This window comes from Cervus canadensis, chromosome 1 (assembly GCF_019320065.1).
Source record: "Cervus canadensis isolate Bull #8, Minnesota chromosome 1, ASM1932006v1, whole genome shotgun sequence".
NCBI lineage: Eukaryota > Metazoa > Chordata > Mammalia > Artiodactyla > Cervidae > Cervus > Cervus canadensis.
This window is the reverse complement of record NC_057386.1, coordinates 92737188-92763895: the sequence shown is the minus strand read 5'-3', so window position 1 is coordinate 92763895 and position 26708 is coordinate 92737188. Positions and strand designations below refer to the sequence as shown.

General features: G+C 34.3%; 1 protein-coding gene and 1 non-coding gene across 3 annotated transcripts in view; both read left to right on the top strand.

Moving 5' to 3' along the window:
* ADAD1 (adenosine deaminase domain containing 1) overlaps nucleotides 1-26708 on the top strand; it is an 80087-nt gene that overhangs the window by 21825 nt on the left and 31554 nt on the right. Inside the window, exons 7-12 of one of the 2 annotated variants that reach the window (XM_043487232.1) lie at nucleotides 4927-5050; nucleotides 6256-6426; nucleotides 7371-7600; nucleotides 11058-11295; nucleotides 15415-15547; nucleotides 25758-25863. In XM_043487232.1, coding sequence (XP_043343167.1) covers nucleotides 4927-5050; nucleotides 6256-6426; nucleotides 7371-7600; nucleotides 11058-11295; nucleotides 15415-15547; nucleotides 25758-25863 — 1002 coding nt within the window. Of the gene's footprint in view, nucleotides 1-4926; nucleotides 5051-6255; nucleotides 6427-7370; nucleotides 7601-11057; nucleotides 11296-15414; nucleotides 15548-25757; nucleotides 26089-26708 lie in introns of those variants that run through there. The other variant, XM_043487222.1, reaches the window with a different exon arrangement.
* LOC122425178 lies at nucleotides 21691-21801 on the top strand. Its single transcript, XR_006264735.1, has one exon. It is a non-coding gene; the product is annotated as a U6 spliceosomal RNA (small nuclear RNA).

Here is a 26708-nt window from a genome sequence, read left to right as displayed (position 1 = left end):
ACTTTTTCTCCATCTATTTGCCATGAAGTGATGGGACTGGATGCTATGATCTTAGTTTTTTGAATGTTAAGTTTTAAGCCAGCTTTTTCACTCTCCTCTTTCACTTTTATCAAGAGGCTCTTTAGTTGCTCTTCACTTTCTGCCATTACACTGGTAACATCTGCATATCTGAAGTTACTGATATTTCTCCCAGCAGTTTTGATTCCAGCTTGAAAATCATCTAGCCTGGCAATCCACGTAATGTACTCTGAATATAAGTTAAATAAACTGGGTGACAATATACAGCCTTGTCATACGCCTTTCCCAACTTTGAACCACTCCGTTGGTTCCATGGAACAAACCAGTCCATTGTTCCATGTCCAGTTCTAACTGTTGCACCCACATATAGGTTTTTTTATGAGACAGGTGTAAGGTGATTTGGTATTCCGTGGACATAGGACCCTGCCTGGGCTACAGTCCATGAGATAGCAAAAAGTCAGACGTAACTGAGAGACTAACACACAAGGTGGTCTGGTATTCACAGCTATTTAAAATTTTTTCAGTTTGTTGTGATCAGCAGTCAAAGGCTTTAGCATAGTCAGTGAAGCAGAAGTAGATGATTTTCTGGAACTTGCTTGCCTTCTGCATGATCCAGTGAATTTTGGCAGTTTGATCTCTGGCTCTGCTGCCTCTTTGAAACCTAGCTCGTACATCTGAAAGTTCTCGGTTTACACACTGCTAAAGCCTAGCTTGAAGGATTTTGAGCAATAACCTTGCTAGCATGTGAAATGACCACGATACTGTGGTAGTTTGAACATTCTTTGGCATTGCCCTTCTTTAGGATTGGAATTAAAATTGACCTTTTCCAGTCCTGTGGCCACGGCTGAGTTTTCCAAATTTGCTGACTTACTGAGTGCAGCACTTTAACAGCATCATCTTTTAGGATTTGAAATAGCTCAGTTGGAATTCTGTCACCTCCATTAGCTTTGTTTGTAATAATGCTTCCTATGGCCCGCTTGACTTCACAATCCAGGATATCTGGATCTAGGTAAGTGACCACATCATCATGGTTATCTGGATCATTAAGACCTTTTTTGTATAGTAGTTCTGTATATTCTTGCCACCTCTTCTTAATCTATTTTAAGTCCTTACCATTTCTGTCATTTATCATGCCCATTCTTACATGAAATGTTCCCTTGCTATCTTCAGTTTTCTTGAAGAGATCTCTATAGTCTTTCCCATTCTGTTGTTTTCCTGTTTCTTTGCATTGTTTACATAAGAAGGCCTTATCTGTCCTTACTATTCTCTGAAACTCTGCATTCAGTTGAGTATGTCTTTCCCTTTCTCCCTTGCTTTTCATTTGTCTTCTTTCCTCAGCTGTTTATAAAGTCTCCTCAGACAACCACTTTGCCTTCTTGCATTTCTTTTTCTTGAGGATAGTTTTGGTGACTGTCTCCTGTACAACATTGTGAACCTCATTCTGTAGTTCTTCAGGCATTCTGTCTACCAGATCTGATCTCTTGAATCTATTCATCACCTCTGCTGTATAATCATAAGGGATTTGATTTAGGTTGTACCTAAATGGCCTAGAGGTTTTCCCTGGTTTCTTCAGTGTAAGCCTAAATTTTGCATTAAGATGCTTGTGATCTAAGCCACAGTCAGCTCTTGTTTTTACTGACTGTATAGAACTTAACCATCTTTGGCTACAAGGAATATAATCAGTCTGATTTTGGTATTGACCATCTGGTGATGTCCATGTGTAGAGTCATCACTTGTGGTGGTGGTAGAGGGTGTTTGCTATGACCAGTACATTCTCTTGATGCAATTTGTCAGCCTTTGCCCTGCTTCATTTTGTTCTCCAAGGCCATACTTGCCTGTTACTCCAGATATTTCTTGACTTCCTAATTTGCACTCCAGTCCCCTATCATGACACCTGTTTTGGGTATTGGTTCTAGAAGGTGTTGTAGGTCTTTGTAGAACTGGTCAGCTTCAGCTTCTTCAGCATCAGTGGTCAGGGCATAGACTTGGATTACTGTGATGTTGAATGGTTTGCCTTGGAAGCAAACCGAGATCATCCTGTCGGTTTTGAGCTTTCACCCAAGTACTGCATTTCAGACTCTCTTGTTGACTATGAGGACTGCTCTGTGTCTTCTAAGAGATTCTCTCCCACAGTAGTAGATACAATGGTCATATGAATTAAATTCTCCCATTCCCATCCATTTTAGTTCACTGATTCTTAAGATGTCAATGTTCAATCCTGTTGTCTCCTTGACCATGTCTAGTTTTCCTTGATTCATGGACATAACATTCCAGATTCCTATATAGTATTGTTCTTTACAGCTTCAGACTTTACTTTGACCACCAGACACGTACACAGCTGATTTGCTTTGGCCCACCTGCTTCATTCTTACTAGCTGTTGTTCAGTCCCTCGGTCATTTTGCGACCCGATGGACTGCAGCATGTCAAGCTTCCATGTCCTTCACCATCTCCCAGAGCTTGCTCAAACTCATGTCCATTGAGTCAGTGATGCCATCCAACCATCTCGTCTTCTGTCGTCCCCTTCTCCTGTCTTCAGTCTTTCCCAGCATCAGGGTATTTTCCATTGAGTCAGCTCTTCTCATCAGGTGGCCAAGGGATTGGAGCTTCAACTTCAGCATCAGTCCTTCCAGTGAATATTCAAGGTTGATTTCCTTGCAGTCTGAGGGACTCTTAAGAGTCTTCTCAAACATCACAGGTCGAAAGCATCAATTCTTTGACTCTCAGCCTTATTTATGGTCCAACTCTCATATCCATACATGACTAATGGAAAAACCATAGCTTTGACTATACATTCCTGTGTCAACAAAGTAATGTCTCTGCTTTTTCATACACTGTCCACGTTTTTGATAGCTTTTCTTCCAAGGAGTGAGCATCTTTTAATTTCATGGCTGTAGTCACCGCAGTGATTTTGGAGCCCAAGAAAATAGAAGTCTGTCACTGTTTTCATTGTTTCCCCATCTGTTTGCCATGAAGTGATGAAACTGGATGCCATGATCTTAATTTTTTGAATGTTTTAACCCAGCTTTTTTTCTCTTCTCTTTCACCTTCATCAAGGGGCTTTTTAGCTCCTCTTCACTTCCTGCCATAAAGACGGTATCATCTGCGTATCTGAGGGTATTAATATTTCTCCCCTCAGTCTTGATTCCAGCTTGTGCTTCATCCAGCCTGGCATTTCACATGATGTACTCTGCATATAAGTTAAGTAAGCAGGGTGACAACATACAACCTAGACATACTCCTTTCCCAATTTGGAACCAGTCTGTTGTTCCATGTACTGTTCTACCTGTTGCTTCTTGACCTGCATACAGGTTTTTCAGGATTGCCCTTCACTCTTCCCCAGTAGCATACTGGACACCCTCCAATCTGTGGCGGGGGGCTCATTTTCCAGTGTCATATCTTTTTACCTTTTCATACTGTCAATGGGGTTCTCCTGACAAGAATACAGGAGTGAATTGCCATTTCCTTTTCCAATGGATCCTGTTTTTTCAGAACTCTTCACTATGACCCGTCCGTTTTTGGTGGCCCTGCATGGCATGGCTCATAGCTTCACTGAGTTACACAAGCCCGTTTGCCACAATAAGGCTGTAATCCATGAAGGGCACTAAGAACTTTATTGAAGAACCTATTCATCATTTTGTTGTACTACCTTAAGCCATTTTTCAGGCAATTTTATAATTCCATCTTCCGAAAGCTATTTTTTCTTTTTAAGCAAAGAACTGTTCCAGGTGCCTTTTACAGTCTTCAGGGAATTGAAATTTTTTCCATTAAGATAATTGAAGTTGTAGTATCTGGTAAATACAGTGAATGAATCAGAATTTCCCAGCCAAGCTGTAACAGTTTTTGTCTGGTCGTCAAATAGACATGTGATCTAGCATTATCCTGATGGAAGATAATGCATTTTTCTGTTTACTAATTCTGGATGCTTTTCATCAAGTGATGCTTTCAGTTGGTCTAGTTGGGAGAGTACTGTTGGAATTGTTTGATTTTTCTGGAAGGAACTCAGAATAGAGGAGTCCCACCATGTTCATAAAATCACCTTCTTTCAATGAAGACTGGCCTTTGGTGGGGTTGGTCATGGTTCACTTCACTTGCCCCATGATTAATTCTGTTCTACATTATTGTACGGTGTCCACTTTTCATTGCCCATCACAATTTGTTTTAAAAATTGAATGTTTTCATTATGTTTAAGTAGAGAATCACGTGGAAATACTGTCAGGAAGATTTTTCTTCTCAATTTATTCAGACCCAAACTTCAGAATGATGACCCATAACCAAGCTGGCGCAAATGATTTTCAACACTAGATAGAAATATTTTGAATATGTTGGCTATTTCCCATGTGACATATGTTGATCTTTCTCAGTTAATGTCTGCTTTGATCACTTTCATCTTCAACTGGTCTGCTTGACCATGGAGAATTGTCCAGCAAAAAGTCTTCAGCATGAAACTTTGCAAACCACTTTTGACTTCCTCAATCAGCCACAGCACCTTCTCCATACACTGGAGAAATCATTTTTTACATATCAGTTGCATTTTTATCTTTCTGGAAAGAATAAAATGTAATATACCAAAAATGTTGCTGATTTTCTTCCATCTTCAGTATTAAAGTGGCTACACAAAGATTTATCAATTTGGATAAATTTTTTTAAATGCATGCTGATAGGACAGGTGTCACAATACAATCTTAGCAGTTGTTTCAAATGAAATTAAAGGCAACTAAGTACTGCTAGTGCCACCTTACAGGAAAAAAACAAAACAATGAACAAACCTTTTGGCCAATCCAGTCATAGATGCTTAAATAACAGTTTGTTGCATATAAATGTAAAAAGATGATAAAGTAGAGGTGGAGGTTGAACATAGAGGAGAGGAAGGTCAAAATAATCTGCTACTGTTAACCTTTCCTTTTCAGCTGGACAGCACGAAGTTGTAGCTATAGGCACAGGTGAATACAATTACAGTCAGTGCATTAAGCCAAATGGAAGAGTGTTGCATGATACTCACGCCATTGTTACAGCAAGGAGATCTCTCCTTAGGTAAGGTAACAAATGCATTTAATGCCAACAAATATTAGTGCTGTTATATTAATACTAGCCTAAAGTAATCACATATATAAGTTATAATTTACAAGTGGAGTTTTACTCATCACTGAGCCAAGGATACGGTATTGTCTTGCTTACCTGAGCCGTCTTATATTTTCATGTCAGTTTTAGAAACCTTATATTAACTGCACTGTTTAGTCTGTGAATTTTAGTGTCTTCTATTATCATGACATTATGGACTAAATTTTAAAAGCCATGCAACCTATTTTTAAAGACAAAATAAGTCTTCATTACTAATTAAAGTAAATTGAGAGTATAGCCTTAGATCTGGACCAAGTAGTCTTAGTAATACTTCACCCCTGAATTAGCCATGCTTATCCAAAGGCAGAAATCAGTGAGTTTCCACTCATGAAGTTTGTACAAAGTCTACCATATGGTAAAATATCAATAAAGTATTTTTTAGACTGGCAGATCTCAAAGAGAAGGGGGGCTGAGGTATGCATGCCTAGTTTTGGAAAGAATCCTGTAATCTTGAAAGCTATTGAGAAGTCCATGAAAGTAATACAGCTCACTGAAAACTACCTCTTTTGTGTTTATTTCTTCCCATGCTTGACACTGTCAGATATAGTGATGATTAATTTTTTATTACATATTTCTGATAGGATTAAAATTATATATATTTTTTTGAGTAAGCAAAGTAGTAATTGTCCCCTTGAGTTGTCTTTCAGGAAATCTATTTCACTTGTAAATTCAGTTTATGGGCTTCATTATGTTATTCCTATGCTCTTAAGTTTTTGTCTTCAGAACCACTACGTAACAGGATCCATAACTGTTTGCCTGTGTGTTTGGGGAAGAGAAAATAGAAATAACGCAGAAAATTGATACTCCTCCTAGGAGGCTGGGAGCAGAGATGTTCTTGAGAAAAAGGAGGAATCAATAGAGAAATGGCTCTTTTGTAAGAAATGATAGTTGAGTGCTTTCGAATGGAGTGGTAGTCGAGGAATGATGCTTTAAGGCAGGTCACAGGGCAAACTGTGCTGTAGCTGAAGAACTCTCAAGGGACTTACATCTTCATTAAGTAAGACTAAGATGATTTTATAATAAAACTTGATTTATAGGAACATTGCTCATGACATGAATATAATGTTTAAGATATTTCATTTTTAAATATTCTTACTCAATAAAGCTCTGTCTTTTAGGTACTTTTATAGACAACTTCTACTCTACTATAGCAAAAATCCTGCTATGATGGAAAAATCAATATTTTGTACAGAACCAGCTTCTGATCTACTCACTCTCAAGCAAAATATCAACATTTACCTCTATATGAACCAGTTGCCTAAAGGATCAGCCCAGATTAAGTCACAATTGTAAGTATATGGAAGCTATTAAAAGCAACTAGCATGACCATTTATACATTCTGAATCCATATATCAAAAGAACAAGTAAATTCAAATCCATCCATATTTTCTTTCCAGCCTTGTAGGCTGCAAGAGACCACAAATTCATTCTCCCTCCCTGCACTCAGTCTTACCTATTACTATTACTTAAATAGTCCACATACTTCACCACTTTCTTTTATATGCTGTAGAAAACCTTCTATTCCTTTCTAGTTGTTAAGACTCTTATAAACTTTAGGAAGTATGGATTATGCACTCTTCACATACTAACACAAGAGTTAAGGAATGCAGTCTATTCTTGTATAGTCAGAACTTCATTGTCTTGATGAATGGGTAGCATCAGTAGCATGATATTTGAATAACACAGACAAAAAGAAAGTAAAATTCACTTCAAGTCTGACCATCTAGAGATAATCATGGTCTATAGTTTGTTTAAAAGCCTTCCAGTAACACCTTTGAAAACAAGGGTGAGTGTTCCTGTAGAGAAACCCTAAGAAAAATAATTTTAGATTTTATTGTTTTTCATATTTTATTGGAAGTGAATCTTAAATATAAATTGTCAGTTTTCTGTTTTCATTCTCTAGTTTTGTCATTATTAAAAATTTTCATTTGGAGAAAGGAAATAGCTCAAAAATTATGATAGGGGCAAAAATCAGATTTTTAGTTGATTTTAAGGGACATAGAAAATGGCAATAATATGAAATTTATCCTTGTGGAAGCTCTCAATAGGGTTAATTTCCACTTGGTTTTAACCTTGTGGAACAAAGTCATTCCATCCTGCCTTGCTTTGGGTTTGCCTCTATTTCTGTTACTGGAATTAAGTGTAACTGGCAAGTTACAATTCTTAGGTATATGCAGATTTTACTTCGTTGACTTTGATTTTTAAAGGAAGAAACTTTCTTTTCTTCCTCTAGGCGTCTTAATCCACATTCTATATCTGCATTTGAAGCCAATGAAGAACTAAGTCTCCATGTGGCTGTTGAAGGCAAAATTTATCTGACTGTCTACTGTCCTGCAGATGTTGTTAATAGAATAAGCAGTATGTCCTCAAGTGACAAGTTGACAAGATGGGAAGTGCTTGGTGTACAGGGAGCGTTGCTCAGTCACTTTATACAGCCAGTTTATGTCAATAGTATTCTTGTTGGTGAGTGAGATTTCAGTACCTCTTGGCCTCTTTCACTAAGTAATTACACTTTATTTATCAGTGTAAAATCAAATTTTGCATGCATGAAGCTTTCCTTAAGGTAAAATTCAGATCCACTATTTTGTTGAGGTTTTCATTTCATGGTAACTTGTAATCACACTTAGTATAATATGACTTTTATTATCTTGTGAGAAGGCTAAGAATTAATATTATAAGTTAGGCAATTTATGTATTCTGGCTTGAACATATGCTTTTGTTTGCACAATATTCAATGTTTCCCTTTCTTTTGGGAGAAAGTGCTTTTTTGAACTTCTCAGGTAAGCTTATATTTAGTTATGCCTGAAATTAAAAATATTAAATGCCCATTTTGGTTCTTTGCTACTTTTATACTTTTTAAAAATGTACTTGGTCATGAGTTGGGTTCTTTTGGTTTGTGGAGTAAGTAGGAAGTAAATAGAATACAAAATAAATGACATGAACTGATAATTAACTTCTTTCTTTGGTATTTATATTTGAATGGGTTTCCAGGTGTTATCTCATCAACAGGTATTTTGGACACTCAGTTTTGTAGTTTTCACAAAGCCCTGAAACTTTCAAAGCTTTAGTCACCCTTGGGAAACAATTTAAATTCTACCGTTACTTGACTCTTCTTTGTTTACTGTTAATTTTTGGTAATGATTGCTCACATAAAAACTTTAGCTCATCATATGAGTAATGTTTTGTTTTTAGAAGGTACTGTTTGTTTTCTTCTTGTGAGTTTTTTTATTGTTCTGTGTATTTTATATCCATTTCTTTAAGCAGTTCTCTTATGGACTATTTTTTTGTAGTTCTATATGTATACAAAATGTTATATTTTCTTGCCATTTTTGTTTGGCTTGACTTTAATAAATTATAAAAAGGAAATAATGATTATTTTTCTAGTATTCAGCTTATTTTCATTGTTTTGGAAACTTGTTTCACAATTCAAAAGATTCAAAAGGGTTTTCAGTGAAAAGTCTTAACTTCTATCCTAGTGCCTCAGCTGCCATTTTACCTCTGTGGTATCCATTGTTCCTAGTTTCTTGTTTCCTTTCCGAAGATGGTTTATGCTTATACTTTTTTAAAATGTTTCACCAATGGGATAATACAGTTTACACTTTTCTGCATCCTACTCTTTTCATTTAATAATGTATCTTGGAAATTTTTCTCTATGAAGACTTTTTTCATAATTATTCATAACTCTCTTATGGTATTTCTTTGTATAAACATATTATAATTTATTTAACCAGTTGTGAGTTGATGGAACTTTAGATTGTTTCTAATCTTTTGCAGCTACCAAATGCTACAGTGAACCTTGACCTTTTTGTTTGTCATTGACACAAAAGTAAAATATATGTAAATGTAAAATGAATTCCTAGAAGTAGAACTGCAGGTCAAAAATATATGAATTTGCAATTTTGAAAATTATTGCCAAATTACTCTCCAAATTATATTATCACTAGCAATATATGAGAGTACCTCTTTGGAGTTACTTCTTTTTTTCCAAATATATATTCTTATAGATGATTTATTTCTTAAATTTACCTTTTTTCCAAATATATATTCTTATAGATGATTTATTTCTTAAATTTAAATTTGATACCAGAATTATTCTATGTTTTAGTTAAGCTCTCTCAGGCACTTCAAATTTTTCTTAAATCTTCTTTAAAGAAAGGCTATTTTCTTGATAAATGTCTACAGAATGTCTAATAAATATCTATGCATTCTCTAGAGTCACAACTTTGAAATGCAAGGCTTTCTTTGACTTGTGAAGAAAGATATTTTACAGTTTGTCATTTGTATAACATAACTTCATAATATTTTCCTCTCTTAAAAGGATGGACTCAAATAGATTCTTTTGAAATTATGTAGTATTTAGTGGTTTGGACTAGGGCTTAACAATTAGATCTCATAATTTGACTACCATCTTGCACATGGGAATGGGAACACCAGGAAGCAATAAAAATACTAGAAGACCTTGTAAAATTACTCCCGATCTCTCTCTCTGCGTCTTTATGAGACATATCTAGAGTTAATTAATTGGTGTTCTGCCTGACAAAGCCGAAACAGATTTTAATGTTTGTTTAAAATGCAGATTTCTCAGCTTCTTAAGAGCTCTACTGTCTCTCTGGGGGATAGCCCCGGGAATATACATTTTAAAAGGGCACCAACCAGTGATTCTGATACAGATGATATGAATGGCTCATTGAGAAATACTCAGACTGTACATTTAAAAGTGTGATATGTACAGTTAAAAGAATCTTGAGTTTATTTAAAGCTTCTCATTTATTATACAAATTCTTTTTATGCCATTTCTGATCATCCAACTCTAGTTTAAAAGGATCCAGTAATGTGGGATATAGGATTTAATGACCATCTATTCCATTAATTGAGTGCTCCAATTGATTTTAAAAATTACTCTTTAGAATTGAAATTTGCTTCCCTTTCACTTTGAACTAAATGACAGGTACAGATTAAATCTTGATTATTTGATGATAATGACCTTGTCCCTTTTTCTTGTCTTATGAAATCTTTTGCAGTTCCTTATTTTGATTCTTAAAAATGTAAGTTATTTTATCAATAATAGATCAGTTACAGGTGGAAAGAGAATTACATTTGAAGACTTTATTTTACTTTCAAAAAGTTTTCAGAGATTAATTTCATACTTTAGATGTTCTCAGATACTCATTTTGTCTATGGTAATAGTCTTTCCTTTTTTAAGAAAAAAATCTTAAATTTGTTTCTTTTAAAAGGCACTATTATTTTAATAGAAAATAAAAAGACAAGATGCTTTTTGCCTTTATGTATTTTCCTACCTAGCCATCACTTGTGTTACACATGATTTGTTTTCTCCAGATGATCTGTAATATGTAGGTGATAGTGTCAAAATGTAATGCCTCAGACTAAATACAGTGTTTCAGATATGATATGATCAGTGCATAGTTCTGTAATAATGATGTATTCTTTGATTTAGACACTTTTTATTAATGCAGCTTCAGTCTCTATGGGCATACCTCAAAGAAAGTGTGGGTTCAGTTCCAGATCACCACAATAAAATGAATATCACAAGTGTGGGTTCAGTTCCAGACCACCACAATAAAGTAAATATCACAATAAAGTGAGTCACATGAATATTTTGGTTTCCTAGTGCATATAAAAGTTGTGTTTAGACTATACTATAGTCTGCTATGTGTGCATTAGTATCATGTCTTTAAAAAAAGCAATGTATATACCTTAATTAAAAACTGCTTTATTGCTAAAAAAAAAAGGCTAAATGTCATCTAACAACATGGGTTGCCAGACTTTCAATTTGTATCTCTGAAGTGCAATAAAGCAAAGTGCAATAAAGTGAGGTATGCCTGCATTACATACTTCAGCAACTGTTTCTGTTGACTTATATTTGTTTTGTTTGAGTATTTATTTTGTTTTTGCCTTCTAGGTGATGGGAATTGCAGTGATACTAGAGGCTTAGAAATTGCTGTAAAGCAACGTGTTGATGATGCGCTCACTTCCAAACTTCCAATGTTTTACTTGGTCAACAGACCTCATATTAGTTTAGTACCTTCTGCATATCCATTTCAAACAAACTTGGAATATAAATTCCTGAGTCTAAACTGGGCACAAGGGGACATTTCTTTGGAGATTGTGGATGGCCTAAGTGGAAAGATCACAGAAAGGTTAGCATTACTGATTTCTTCAAATATCACATATTACTTAAGCAAAAGAATGTATTTTAGTACAATTTATAAAACTTTTAACATTTTTCAAATACAGTTTTTTGAACTCTGAATAATAATGATTATAATAGTTATTGGGTGTGACTATGTTGCAGACATTATATTAATTTAAAAACTTTTTTTTTTCCTGATAAGAAGACAGGCCTAGAGAGGTTATATAACTTATTGAAATTACTTATTAAGTAGTAGAACCAGCATTTGAAGTCAGTTTCCAGAACCTTTATTTCTCTAGTGATCATTATCATTAGAATTATATAATGTATTTGTTTTAAAAATTTGGTTTTCCCACTGAATCTGATTATCTGAATTTACGGCTCAGAAATCTGTATTTTTGACAACTTTCCCAAATATTATTTATGAACACTTGAGTGTGAGAACTATTGCACAGTCCTATGCTGATCTCTTGGAAAAACCCTGATATTCTTGGGGTTTTTTTGCTGTTGTTCTTTTTACAGATAAAGAGACTGAGATTCTAGGTTAAATATCTTAAAATCACCCAACTATTAAGTTAAACAGCTAGGATTCTGATCTGGCTATTTTATTTCCAAAGCCTTTGTTCTTCTCCATAATATATTATGCCTTTTAGATATACCTTTGTAATATCCCTAACACTGATTATCAAGTAAAACTAAAATCCTTCTTTTATGTGAACATACATTTATAATGGACTAATGAATAATGTTAAAAGTTTAAATGCCTAAATTTGCTTTCTTTGTGAGAGACAGATTTAAATTAAGATCCCATACAAATGTTTCTTGGTATGAACTCAATCAAGTATGAACTATTGACTATTTCAACTAGTATAAATTACACTGTTTATGCTTTGAATCAGCATAAAGAAGTGTATCTCCGTTAATAACATACAAACAAAGCAGGTCTTCTATGAAAGACACTGAAAACAGTTAACTGAAAACATACTATTAAAACAAAATTGAAATTAATGTAAAATGAGCTTAACTCATTCTTTATAGCCAAATGCTTGCTAGGTGATTGCAAACACAGAGAAAACAGGTATGATCTAATTATTCAACCCCAAAGTATTACATAAGGCAAAAAACACTTTAGCAATATAATCCACAAGGAAGAACTGTTCTGAGTAATTGTGCAACAAATAACATGATGTATCAGCATTCATAAAGTAGAAATTACAACAAGAGGATAAATAGAAATACACTGTTAGTGGAGGCAATAATTCACCTCTTTCAGTTAGTGGTAGATTGAATAGGCAGAATAATAAGAATATATCAGTCTTAATAATGTAGATTTGATTAATTTCTTTAAAATTCTACTCCGTAAAAATATAAAATATACCTGCTTTTCAGGAACCTGCAGAACATTAACAAAAATTGACCATACGTTAGACCACAAAGAAAGTCTCAAATTCTGAAAAGTATAAGTGATGTAGACAGTATTCTCTGATTGTGATGCAATAAAAGTGTAAATCACATAAAGTCAGAATACTTAGAAACTCCTTTCATTGGTCAAAAGAAGTTCTGTACCTTTTGACTCAGAGGGAATAGAAAATGAAAGCATAGAATATTTAGAAAACAGGATGTTTAATGCATTGCATTTCAGAACTTTTAGCTTATATAGCTAAAGCAAAGCTGAATGGAAAAGCCAGTTCTTTAGATGTTTATATCAACAAATAAGGAAAATAAACAGAGTGAAAAAAAATATAATACTAGAAATGTAAAATAAAGAGAACAGATGAAATTAGAAATGATCATAAAAACTGATTCTGTGGGGAAAAAATAGCACTGTCTAATCTCATATAAAATAATGATAAAGGAGAAAATTTAAAGAAATCATAGGAAACTTCTTTGATCACCATGCAAATATATTTGAAAATATGGGTGAAATGCATACATTTCAAGGAAAAGTTATTGCTAAAATTGGTACACAGGAGGAGAAAATCTTACTTTATTTTCTTGAGAAACCTACCAAGAAGATGCCCTACCTCTTTTTCGAAGAAAGCAACATTCTGAGGTGGTTCAGAGAAATGTTATAAACCTTTAAATAGCAGAAACTTCCAACACTATCTGAAAAGATGGAAAAGATTCAAATGCTTTTCTGAAGCATCATTGATCATGTGTGCATGCTCAGTCATATTTAACTCTTTGTGACCCCGTGAACTGTAACCCACCAGGCTCCTCTATCCATGGGGCTTTTCAGGCAAGAATACTGAACTGGGTTGCCATTTTCTTCTCTAGGGGATCTTATTGACCCAGGGATTGAACCCACCTGTCCTGCATCTCCTGCATTGTCAGGCAGATTCTTTACCACTGAGCCACCTGGGAAGCCCTATATCATTGGTGCTTAAGTTTGATAGAAGATTTCACACCCACCCCCAAAAGTTACAGACCAAGCTCACTTTTATATCCAAGCAAAATTGCTAAATAAAATATTAGGAAGCAGGACCTTAAAATAATATATTTTATGCAGTACTAAGTGGCAGTTTTTTTGGAACTGTGAGGAAAATAGCATAATAAAAATACCAAATTAGAAACTCTTATTAATAAATTTGTTATATTAATTGATGTAGGGAAAAACACCATATTTCACCTCTATATTCCAAGAAGACATACAGTACAGCTCTACAACTATTCTAGACAAAAGATACCCGATAAGAAAGGAATAGATATTTTTGTTAAGAATAAAGTGTATCTTTTATTAGTCCGAAAGTATCATCATGATTCATGATGAAATCTCAGAGTCATTTCCTACTAGCATCCCAAACAGCACATTATTATTTACTGTTATTGTTGTTATTTAAGATGTTGTTTAATGCATTTAACAAAAGAAAGGAGAGACACAAAATATTGGAAAGGAGGAGGTAAAATGACTGTTTTCATTATGGTATCATTTTGTAACTGAAAAGTCCAAGAGAATCATCTGAAAAACCACCACAAAAAAAGGTATCATGGTGGAAAATTAGTATATAGAGATTAGTACATTTTGTTAACAAGAGTGTCTGTTAACTATTGCTGCATATACTATTGTTTTAGAGGCTTAAAACAACAACCAGTTTTTACTGCTCCCAAGTCCTTAGGTCATGTGAGTTGGATTTGGTCAAGCTCTCCCATGTGTGTGGGGTCAGCTGTAGGTCAACTGTAAGGCAGCTTGGCTGATCTTAGAGGGACAGCTGGGCTCTCATCTTCTAGTGGACCAATCTCTGCAGGTTAATATGGTAGCGGAAGGAGTTCCAAGACATAGAAACACAAAACTGCTTGCAGCTCAGGCTTGCAACTGGCAAAGTATTTTATTGACCAAAACAAGTTACAAGGCCAGTCCAAATTCAAGAGAAGGAAGAATAAGTCGTAGTTGTTGATGGAAGAATCTGAAAAATTATATTGTCAAGAGCATGCAGACAAGAATAAAGGATTTTGACAGTTTTTGCAATCTTATCACAAAAACAACTGAGAAGGTATAATGAAGGGAAAGAGTTACAGAAGCAAGAAAGCTATGATATGTAAACCTATTTTTATTAGAAACATAGAAAAATATATATTTACATGTGTACACAAATGCACATGTATATATGAAGGGTGATGAAGTGCATATATTTTACTTTTTTAGGGAGTCAAAATTTACATTAAAATGTATAATTTCATGAGTTGAGATATATATATATATATATGATATATATATATACACACACACACACACACCTGTGTAATCATTACCCCAGTCAAAATTCAGGACGCTTTCTGCATCTCAAAAAAGATTTCTATTCCCTCATCTAGTCAATCCCTGGCAGAACCACTATCTTAATTTGGATCACTATAGATTAACTTTGCCTCAAATAGTAGAAATGTTCCAAATATGCATCTTTTGCTTTAATTTTTAATGTAATACTCTGATCACATAAACTAATTTTATCAAAGAAATTAGCTTCAGAAAGCAGTTAAATATTCAGAATAATTTTATATAGAAAATTTCACTATATTCTCTGTGCATAATTGAGATAAATATATATTTTGTGTTGATTTTAATCCCTGTAAGTGCTAACATAAATCATTAAGTAATGATTAGTGATTGTTTCTTTCTTTTCTACTTTAGTTCCCCATTTAAAAGTGGTGTGTCAATGGCAAGTCGGCTTTGTAAGGCTGCAATGTTAAGTCGATTTAACCTGCTTGCCAAAGAAGCTAAAAAAGAAGATATACTTGAAGCTAGTACATATCATGCAGCTAAGGTAAGTCTTTAAAAGAATGAAATTGATCATTGAAATAAAAATTTTAAGATAATAATACTGTGGTAATTTGATGATACATAGCAAAATAATGGTTAGATAATTCCTGATATTGCCATGTAGTGGTAAAATTAGTTTTTAAATGGATATTTTGGAAATTGGATATGTGAATAAGTTTTACCACTTTTAGTAGCTCCCTCAGTATGGTATGTACCAACCTTGGCAATATTGCTAAAAACCTGCTGGTCATACCCAGAGAAACAAAAAGGTAATAAAATATCTTTTGTGTATGATATTAACTATGTTAACTATAGTATTTCAATATTCTAAAATAATGCATTACTGTATTCATATAAATTACTTTGCTTATCTTCCTAAGTTGTGAAACACCTTTGAGTTTGTGATTTGGGCTTAAGTGATACATAGAGAGCCTTTTATATCTTTAAAAATACACTCAAAAAAGTGTACTAAATACTAAATACTAAAAAATAGTATTACAAACAATGCATATTTAAGTAGAGAACTTGGAAATCTTTCTTAAATGCAGATGGGAAATATAGCTTGTAATCCTACCTACTATTCCAGTATAATACTCCTAATTTTATAAGCATGTTATTTCATTTTCTTGTCATGTATTTATATTTTTTGTGTATGTGTGCACTAAGTCACTTCGGTCATGTCCGACTCTTTGTGACCTCATGGACTATAACCCAACAGGCTCCTTTGTGCATGGGATTTCCCAGGCAAGAATACTGGAATGGGTTGCCATTTCCTTCTCCAGGCAGTCTTCCCAACCCAGGGATTAAAGTCACATTTTCTGCTTGGCAGGCAGATTCTTTACCACTGAGCCCGCTGGAAAGCTCTGTGCTCATACTTGATGTGCTTTTTAGTTAACTCTTTTTATTCAGCATGCTATGAACTGAGCCGTGTCATAATATGAAATATCCATGTTTTCAAGTTATGAAATATATGTTGTTTTTGATAACCTAATTTCCTTTTCAGTAACAATATAGTATTGTATGAAAGTCTTAATTTCACCAATATCTTAATGCTCAAACTGTATAATGCTCAAACCTGTAAAGCAATCAATATTAATGGTAGTTAGTTTGTATATACACACATTTTTAAGTATAAAAGCTTACCCTAGATAATTTCTGATTTTGGCTGCATAAAGAGGTTTCAAGTCATCTCTGTAAAAAAACAGAGATTATTTCTGTGATAAAATTGGACAAATTAGTCAAAAGATAAAAACCGTTTTCACAACTCTAGAAATTTACTAAAGGCAGAAAACACATTGGAAATTGTATATTCTTGTAAAACTTAGAACTCTTGGAAAGAACAGCAGGAATTTGTGAAACCGTTGCCCAAAGGTGATCCTGTTCTCTCTCCTTCCTCTCTGCTGGTTTGAATGGCAAGAACTATAGTTTTATGAGATTGAAAATACTACCAAAAGTAGTAGATTTTCTGGACTTGACTTTGGGCAAGAGGTGAGCATTTGTCACTTTTTCAACTAAATGTGCCAAACCTGGTAGGGGGGAAAATGGCAAAAATCAATAACTGATGCAAGGCTGCAGTCCTGGTTGGAGCAAGTGATATACAAAAGAATAACCTGACAGGTAGATATTGGAATTGAAAGAGCCATGGAAGAGTTGAAAGAAATTCTCTATATATCCTTGGTTGACCAAGAAATTACACTCACGTGCAAGTGAGACTCAAGAGAACCCGGTAGAGAGTGAAAAGTGTGAAATAGAACTGCCTGCAACATTAAATACACTGTACCACACATCCCTCCCCAAATTAATTGATCATAAGAAGGTAGAAGCCTTATAACTTTAAAGTGTTGAGTGTAATGCCTGCTGAAATTATTTGCTTATCATGAAGCTTTGCAGATACAGGATAACTACTAGGAAACCAGGCTAAAACAGAAACTGGAAAGAGACAGTACACACCATAGGTGAAAACAGAGCTTAAAATTTCAACATGCAGAAAACAAAAACAAAACCTTACAGAAAAATAGAATCCAGAGTTACTATATTATCCAAAAAGTCTCTTTCACCCCAAAATTATGGGATATGTAAAAACAGGAAAGTAAAATAAAATCTATACTTAGGAAGGATAACATTCACAAGAAACTGGTTCTGAGAGGATTCCAATTTTGAATACAGCAGAGTCTTCAACTGTTAGAAATACGTTCAAGTTATTAAAGGAAAGTGTAACAATGTTTTAGTAAACAGGTAATCTCAGCAGAGAAATAGAAACTCAAAAAACAGAAAATGCAAAAGTCAAAAAACTCAAAACTCAGGAAAAAAAAAAAAACCCAGATGAATATTCTAGGACTGAAACAATAAATAATAAATGAAATGAATAATTCTCTAGATGGACTCAATAGTACATGTGAGATTGCAGAAAAATATCAATGGGGTTTGAAGATAAATCAAAATAATTTTAAAGGACAGAATGAAGCAAATAAAAGAAAAATTGACAGAACTTCAGAGATTTGTGGAACAATATTAAGTGTACCAACTTAGGTTTACTAGAAATTCTAGAGAAAAGGAGAAAAGGATCAACAAAATATTTGAAGAAATTACTGAAAAAAATTCCCATATTTGATGAAAAACATTAACAGACCCAAGATGCTCAAAAAATCCCAAGAAAGAAGAAAAAATAAGATTCACATCTAGATACATCATAGACAAGCTGATTAAGACCAAGACAAAGAGAAAATCTTGAGTTTCTGTGTATTACCAGGATTATGTCAGTATCAATCTGAAGTAAACTATGGTAAGAAAAAGAAGCATATTGTAATTCCTGAAATAGTCATGAAGACAATAACTTGAAAGCTATTGCTAAAATAGCAGCAGAGGAATTAAAATGCTGTCCTAAAAAATTCATTTTTAAAAAGACTAGAAGGCAGTAAAGCAGCAAAGAAATAAAAGACACAGGACTTGGGAAATAGTGAAATGGCAGACATAAAGCCACTTATCAATAATTGAATATTTAGAATATTTGAATATTCTAAAATCTCAAAAATGACAGAATGATCTCGGTTTGTTTCTAAGGCAAACCACTCAACATCACAGTAATCCAAGTCTATGCCCCAACCTCTAATGCCGGAGAAGCTGAAGTTGAATGGTTTTATGAAGACCTACAAGACCTTCTAGAACTAACACCAGATGAAGATGTCCTTTTCATCTTAGGGGATGAGAATGCAAAAGTAGGAACTCAGGAGATACCTGGAGTAACAGACATGTTTGGCCTTGGAGTACAAAATGAAGCAGGGTAAACGCTAACAGAGTTTTGCCAAGAGAACGCACTGGTGATAGAAAACACCCTCTTCCAATAACATAAGAGATGACTCTACACATGTGGTCAATACTGAAATCAGATTGATTATATTCTTTGGAGCCAAAGATGGAGAAGCTCCATACAGTCAGCAAAAACAGGACCTAGAACTGACTGTGGCTCAGATCATGAGCTCCTTATTGCAAAATTCAGACTCAAATTGAAAAAAGTAGGGAGAACCACTTGGTCATTAGGTATGACCTAAATCAAATACCTTGTGATTATACAGTGGAAGTGACAGATTCAAGGGATTAAATCTGATAGAGTGCCTAAAGAACTATGGATGGATGTTCGTAACATCGTACGGGAGGCAGTGACCAAAATCATCCCAAAGGAAAAGAACGACAAGAAAGCAAAGTTATCTGAGGAGGCTTTAACAAACAGCTGAGGAAAGAAGACAAGCGAAAGGCAAGGGAGAAAGGGAATGATATACCCAGCTGAGTGCAGAGTTCCAGAGAATAGCAAGGAGAGATAAGAAAGACTTCTTCAGTGAACAGTGCAACAACAACAAAAAAAAATAGAGGGAAACAATAGAATTTGAAAGACTAGAGATCTCTTCAAGAAAATTTTAGAGATACTAAGGGAACATTTCATGCAAGGATGGACACAATAAAGGACAGAAATGGGAAAGACCTAACAGAAGCAGAAGAGATTAAAAAGAGGTGGGAAAAATACACAGAAGAACTATACGAAAAAGGTCTTAATGACCCAGATAACCATGATGGTGTGGTCACTCTCCGAGGGGCAGACATTCTAGAGTGTGAATTCAGGGGGTCTTAGGAAGCATTATGATGAACAAAGCTAGTGGAGGTGATGGAATTGCAGCTGAACTATTTCAAATCCTAAAATATGATGATGTTAAAAAAAAAAAAAGAATTCCAGAAAAGCATCCATTTCTGCTTCATTGATTACACTAAAGCCTTTGACTGTGTGGATCACAACAAACTGTGGAAAATTCTTCAAGAGATGGCAATACTAGACCATCTTACCTGCCTGCTGAGAAACCTGTATGCAAGTCAAGAAACAATAGTTAGAACTGGACATGGAACAATGGGTTGGTTCAAAATTGGGAAAGGAGTAGGTCAAGGCTGTATATTGCCACCCTGCTTATTTAACTGATATGCAGAGTACATCATGAGAAATGCCGGGCTAGATGACTCACAAACTGGAATTTAAGATTATCAATTAAGATAACTGAGAGATAACTGCGTATCAGCAACCTCAGATATGCAGATGATACCAATCTAATGGCAGAAAGTGAAAAGGAACTAAAGAGGCCCCTGATGTGGATGAAAGAGGAGAGTAAAAAAGCTGGCTTAAAACTCAGCATTCAAAAAGCTAAGATCACGGCATCTGGTCCCATCACTTTATGGCAAGTAGATGGGGAAACAATGGAAACAGTGACAGGCTTTATTTTCTTGAGCTCCAAAATCACTGCAGACGGTGACTGCAGCCATGAAATTAAAAGACACTTGCTCCTTGGAAGAAAGGACAAACCTATACAGCATATTACAAAGCAGAGACATCACTTTGCCGACAAAGTTCTACATAGTCAAAGCTGTGGTTTTTCCAGTAGTCATGTATAGGTGTGAGAGTTGTACCATAAATAAGGCTGAGCACTGAAGAATTAATGCTTTTGAACTGTGGTGTTAGAGAAGACTCTTGAGAGTCTCTTGGACTGCAAGGAAAGCAAACCAATCAGTCCTGAAGGAAATCAAGCCTGAATATTCATTAGAAAGACCGATGCTGAGGCTGAAGCTCCACTCCCTTAGCCACCTGATGTGAAGAGCTGACTCATTGGAAAAGACCCTGATGCTGGGAAAGATGGAGGGCAGGAGGAGAAGGGGGTGCCAGAGGATGAGATTGTTGGATGGCATCACAGACTTGATGGACATGAATTTGAGCAAGCTCCATGAGATATTGAAGGACAGGGAAGTCTGGCAATGCTGCAGTTCATGGGGTCGCAAAGAGCTGGACACGATTTAGGCACTGAACAACAACAAAATGCTCTGGAAAAGACAGAGATCGTCATATTGGGCAAAATGCACAATCCAGCGATATGGTCTCTGCAAGAGACACGTTACATTCAAAAACACAAATAGATTGAGAATAAAGGATAAAAAAGACATACCATGCAAACAATAGCAATAAATTAGCTGGAGTGTTTATATTAATGTCAAACATACACCAAGATGAGAAATAATAGAAGAAACAAAGAGTAACATTTTAGTGGTAAACATACACTATTGTTGTTCCAAATGCTGTTAATATACAACAGTTAGGTAAGTATTGCTATGTGGGTATAACAATGGAACCTCAAAATGTATAAGCAAAACCTGTTAGCATTTCAATGTTAAATGGACAGTTCTACAGTTAAAGTTGGAGGTTTTAATTAATATTCTTTTCTCAGTAATTGATAGTACAACTAGAGAGAAAATCAGTAAGAATATAGAAGGCTTGAATAATACTGCAGTCCAAACCAAACACTATTTTCTGCACAACAGCAGAATATACCTTCTTTTCAGATACACATGGAGCATTCTCCACTACAGACCATGTAGGCTGTAAAGCAAGTCTCAATAAGTTTAAGTGTTGAAATCATAAAAAGTATGCTGTAACTACTGTACAATTAAATTAGAAATCAACAAGGATAAAAATTAAAATTTAGAGAATATAATTAAGAAGTGTTTAGAAATACATAGCCTTAAGTGCTTATATTAGAAAGGAGAACCATAAAAATCAGTTATTTAAGCTTACATCTAAAGAAGTTAGAAGAAGAGTGTATTTTTAAAAAAATAAGAAGAGTGCTTGCTTTGGCAGCACATACACTAAAATTGAAACGATACAGAGAAGACTAATATGCATGGCCTCTGTGCAAGGATGACATGCAAATTCGTCAAGTGTTAAATATTTTAAAAAGAGATGAAATAATATAGGATAGGTTGGAAATTAGGTAAAAACAAAACAGGAAAGCAAATAGAAAAATCAATGAACTCAAGAGTTGGTTCATTGAGAAAAATCAGCACAGTTGATAATCCTTTAGACTAAGAAAGGAGATAGCAGATAGCACAAATGATCAAAATCTTGAAGGAAAGAAGGGTCATCACTGAAGAGCCCAAAGAACTAAAAAAATTATAAGGAAATATTACAAACAACTTTTGTCAACAAATTAGACAAGTTAGATGAAATGGGCACATTCCTAGAAAGACAAATTATAAAACTTGACTAAGAGAACATCTGAATTGAACTAATATAAAGAAATTCAATTATTAATTAAAATTCTTTAAAGAAAAGTGAAAGTGCAGTTATGGATTCACTTGTGAATTTTATCAACTGTATAAAGCAAAGATTAACATAAATCATACAAAAAATAACTAACAAAGTACAGGAGGAGCAAGTGCCCCCCAACCCAGGCAGTGTTAAAACCTGATACCAGAAGCGGGCAGAAAAGTCATGAGAAGTGAAAACCGTACATCAGAATCTCTTAGGAACATAAATGTAAAAATTCACAAGATATTGACAAACCAAATCCAGCAACATACGGAAAGGATTATACACAAAGAAGGTCTCTTCCAGGAATGCAAGGGTGATTTAACACCAGAAAATCATTTGATATACTATGTGAATATTTTTAAGTTCAAAATCTGTTTGTTTATCTCAATAGATGTACATAAATGCATTTGACAAAATTTAACACCTATTCACAGTAGAAAACTGAACAAATAAGAAATAGAACTTCCTCCACCAGATAAAGGGCATCAGTGAAATTCTACAGTTTACATGACAGTGCTGAAGGCTGAATACTCTTTCCCTTTGCCCCAAGATTACTCTCACCACTTCTAGTCAACATTGATCTGTAGGTTCTAGCCAATGCAGTAAGGCAAGAGAAGGAAAGAAAAGGCATCCAAACGGGAAAGGAAGTAGAAAAACTGTCCTTATTCCTGAGTAATCTTATATGTAAAATATCCTATGGAATCTACCAAAAACAAACAACTATATCATGTGTGAATTTAGCACACAGTGTAAGAACAGCATAGACGAATAAATTGTATATCTATATGTTAAGAATGAACACACTAAAATTAAACTGGAAAAAATAGTTTTATCCACAAGAGTGTATAAAAAATTAGGAATAAATTTAACAAAAGAACTGTAAGACCTGTACATGAAAAATAATGAAACATTGCTGAGAGAAACTTATGAAGACCTAAATAAATGGAGAAATGCACCATTTCATAGATTGGAAAACTCTATTTTTAGAATGTCAGTTCTCTCATAAATAATCTATTGATTCAAGGCAAACTCTTACCAAAATCTCAGTAAGCATTTGTATAGAAGTTGACAAGCTAATTATAGAATTGAGATGTAAATCGAAGGGACATAGAAGAACCAAAACAATTTTTAAAAAGGAAGCAAAATGGTAAGTAGAGTTACCCTACCTAGTTTCCACAATTTAACATAAAGCCACAGTAATCAAGAAAATGTATTGATGTAGCAATAGACATAAAGATCAATTAACAGAGTAAGAGACCAGAGATAAACCCACACATTTACAATCAATTGATTTTGTGCAAAGGTGTCAAGGGAATTTAGTGGGTGAGTGACAATCTTTTCAACAAATGGTAATAGAACAGTTGGGTATTTGAGAACAAATTAACCTAAACTTATATCAGTTATACAAAAACCTCAAAATGGATCATAGAACTAAGAGAGCTAAAAACTATACAACTTGCAAAGAAAATGTGGGAAAATATTTTCTTGGGCTCCAAAATTACTCCAAAATGACTGCAGCCATGAACTTAAAATTTTGTCACTTGCTCCATGGAAAGCAAGCTATGACATGTGTGTTAATGACAAACCTAGGCAGTGTGTTAAAAAGCAGAGATGTCACTTTGCCAACAGAAGTCCATATAGTCAAAGCTATGGTTTGTACATATACAAACCATGTACAAACTACATGTACATGTAGTAGTCGTGTACAGCTGGGAGAGTTGGACCATAAAGAAGGCTAGGCATCAAAGAATTGATGCTTTTGAACTGTGGTGCTGGAGAAGACTTTTGAAAGTCCCTTGGAGAGCAAGATCAAAGCAGTCAATCCTAAAGAAAATCAACCCTGAACATTCATTAGATGGGCTGATGCTGAAGCTCCAGTATGTTGGCCACCTGATGCAAAGAGCCAACTCATTGGAAAAGACTGATGCTGGGAAAGATTCAAAGCAAAAGGAGAAGGGAGCAGCAGGGGATGAAACGGTTAGATGGCATCACTGACTCAGTGGGCATAAGTTTGGGTAAACTTTGGAAGATAGTGAAGGACAGAGGAGCCTGGCGTGCTGCTGTCCATGGGTCCGCAAAGAGTTGGACACAACTTAGCAAATGAACAACAACAACAAAATTTGTCTTCCTGCGTTAGGCAAATTTTTCTTAGATATGGCATCAAACATGTAATCCATAAAAGAAAAAATTGATGGAGTCCAGAATTTCAAAAGCCTTCATTAAGAAAATGAAAATACAAGCCACAGAATGGAAGGAAATACTTAAAATCATACATTTGACAAAGGTCTTGGATCTAGAATAAAGAACTCTTACAAATCATTAAGTGGACAAACCACTCAACTTTTCCAAGTGGTAAAGAATATATGGCATGCTGTGATTCATGGGGTTGCAACGAGTCGGACACGACTGAGCGACTGAACTGAACTGAAAGAATATATGTGAATGGCTAATACACATATAAAGGTGCTCATCCTGATTAGTCATTAGAGAAATGCAAAACCAAACCACAAGTTAGATACCACTTCACACCTACTAAAATCCAAAAGTCTGGCTGCACTGCATGTTGTTGTGGAGAAATTAGAAACCTCTTTCACTGCTGATGGGAATATAAAATGTTTTAAAATACTTTGGAAAACAGTTTCGCAGTTTGCTTTGTATATTTACCATGTGATCCAGCACTCCCACTGATATTTATAGGAGAAGCAAAAGCTTATATCCACCAAAGACTGGTTCATAAATGTTTACAGCATCATTATTTATAGTAGCCAAGACCTGGAAACAACACAAATGTTCATCAGCTGGTGACATTGCATAAGCAATGTGATACATCTATTTGATGGAATACCAATCAGCAATAAAGAACAAACTGATACATCAGACAACAGGAATGAATCTGAAAATGGTATGCCAATTTAGAGAAACCTGACACAGAAGAGTACATGCTGTGTTAATCACTTTCTATGAAATTTCTACAAAAAGCAAAAATCTGGAGACAGAAAGTAGATTCATGATTGCCTGAGACTGGGGTTTAGAAATACAGATTGACTGTATAAGAGCACAGTGGAACTTTTTGCATGTAAAACTGGACTGTGATGGTAGCACACCTATATCAAATTTCATTAAAATACCCACATCAAACTGAATACTTACCCCAGTGGGTGAATTTACCAGTGGGTGAATTTTTGGTATACAAATTATACCTAAATAAAGCTTGTTTTTCTTTTTTAAAGTTTATCAGTATGTTTATTTATTTAAAAAGTGAAAGGAAATAAGCCAAAATATTGATTGTTATCTATAGTTTGGGAATTATGAGTGAGTTTTTTTACTTCTTTGTATATTCTTTTTCAAGTTTTCTGTAATGAGTATCATTACTCTTTTAATTACAAATATTAAAAAAGAAGGAAAATTATCTCTTAGGAGTGTTGAGAAGGAGAATTTTTAGTTTCAGAAACAATGCTGAAGGAAATGGAAATTCAGAAAGATTTTTCGTAATGTTTATAATGTCAAACTAAAGAAAGATGACTAAGGCTAATTAATTACTTCTCATAAGCCAAAATCTGTCTATATTCTATAATTTACTATTTTTTTCTTTCTGTAGCGTATGTCTGGATCCTATCAAGAAGCTAAAACTTTGTTGAAATCCTACTTACAGCAACATGGCTATGGCTCCTGGATTGTGAAATCTCCCTGTATAGAGCAATTTAGTATGTGAATTAAGCAATCCATTGTCATATTAAAAATCTTTTTTTCCTGTGCTTTGACTACTAAAAAATTTTTTTAATATTGGTGGTTTTCAGCTTTCAGTCTTTATAGCAGAGTTCAGAGATTGCTGAAAATTCATAAATATTTATGTCAATTTATGTTGAAACATTAGGGTTTTGAACTTTTTTTTTAAATAATTACCTGCTTCATTATGTAGCTATTTTGCATTTTTTATAGACATTACAAACCATTACCATTTTGTAATTTAAAAGAAAATTTCTTTTAATTTTTGTACTTTAAAGTTACTTGTTCAGCAAAGATATTCACTGTGTCCTGGTGTCTCACTCAAAAATTTTTTTAATTAAAAATTGGAATCCAAGACTACAAATAATAATTCTTACTCATTTGTTGATTAAATCAGCAGACATTTGAATGTCTAATATTTGCCAATAATCATAGTAAAAAATAGTAATTAAAACATCATTTCTCATGTCAGAGAAGTTTATGAATTCAAATTGAACATAAAAATTCAGAGAAATATTAACCATGTTAGGGAATACTTTGATAAATTATTCTGATTAGTAAAGGATTATTATAAATGTTTTAAGATTACCTATTTTCAGGTCTTCTGTAAGATCCATTCAAATGTTATCCTTTATAATTTAGATTAGTAAGAATTTCTAATAGGTCAATAAAATATTGTTTAGCTTTATATTTGTATTTGTTTATATAGCTCGATGAAAAGAGAAAGTTTAGTTACTCTTGGTTAGTTAGGATATATATCTTTAGTAAAATTGAGTTTGTTGTCTTAAAATCTCTTCCTTAGATTAAATCACAGATGGCTTAA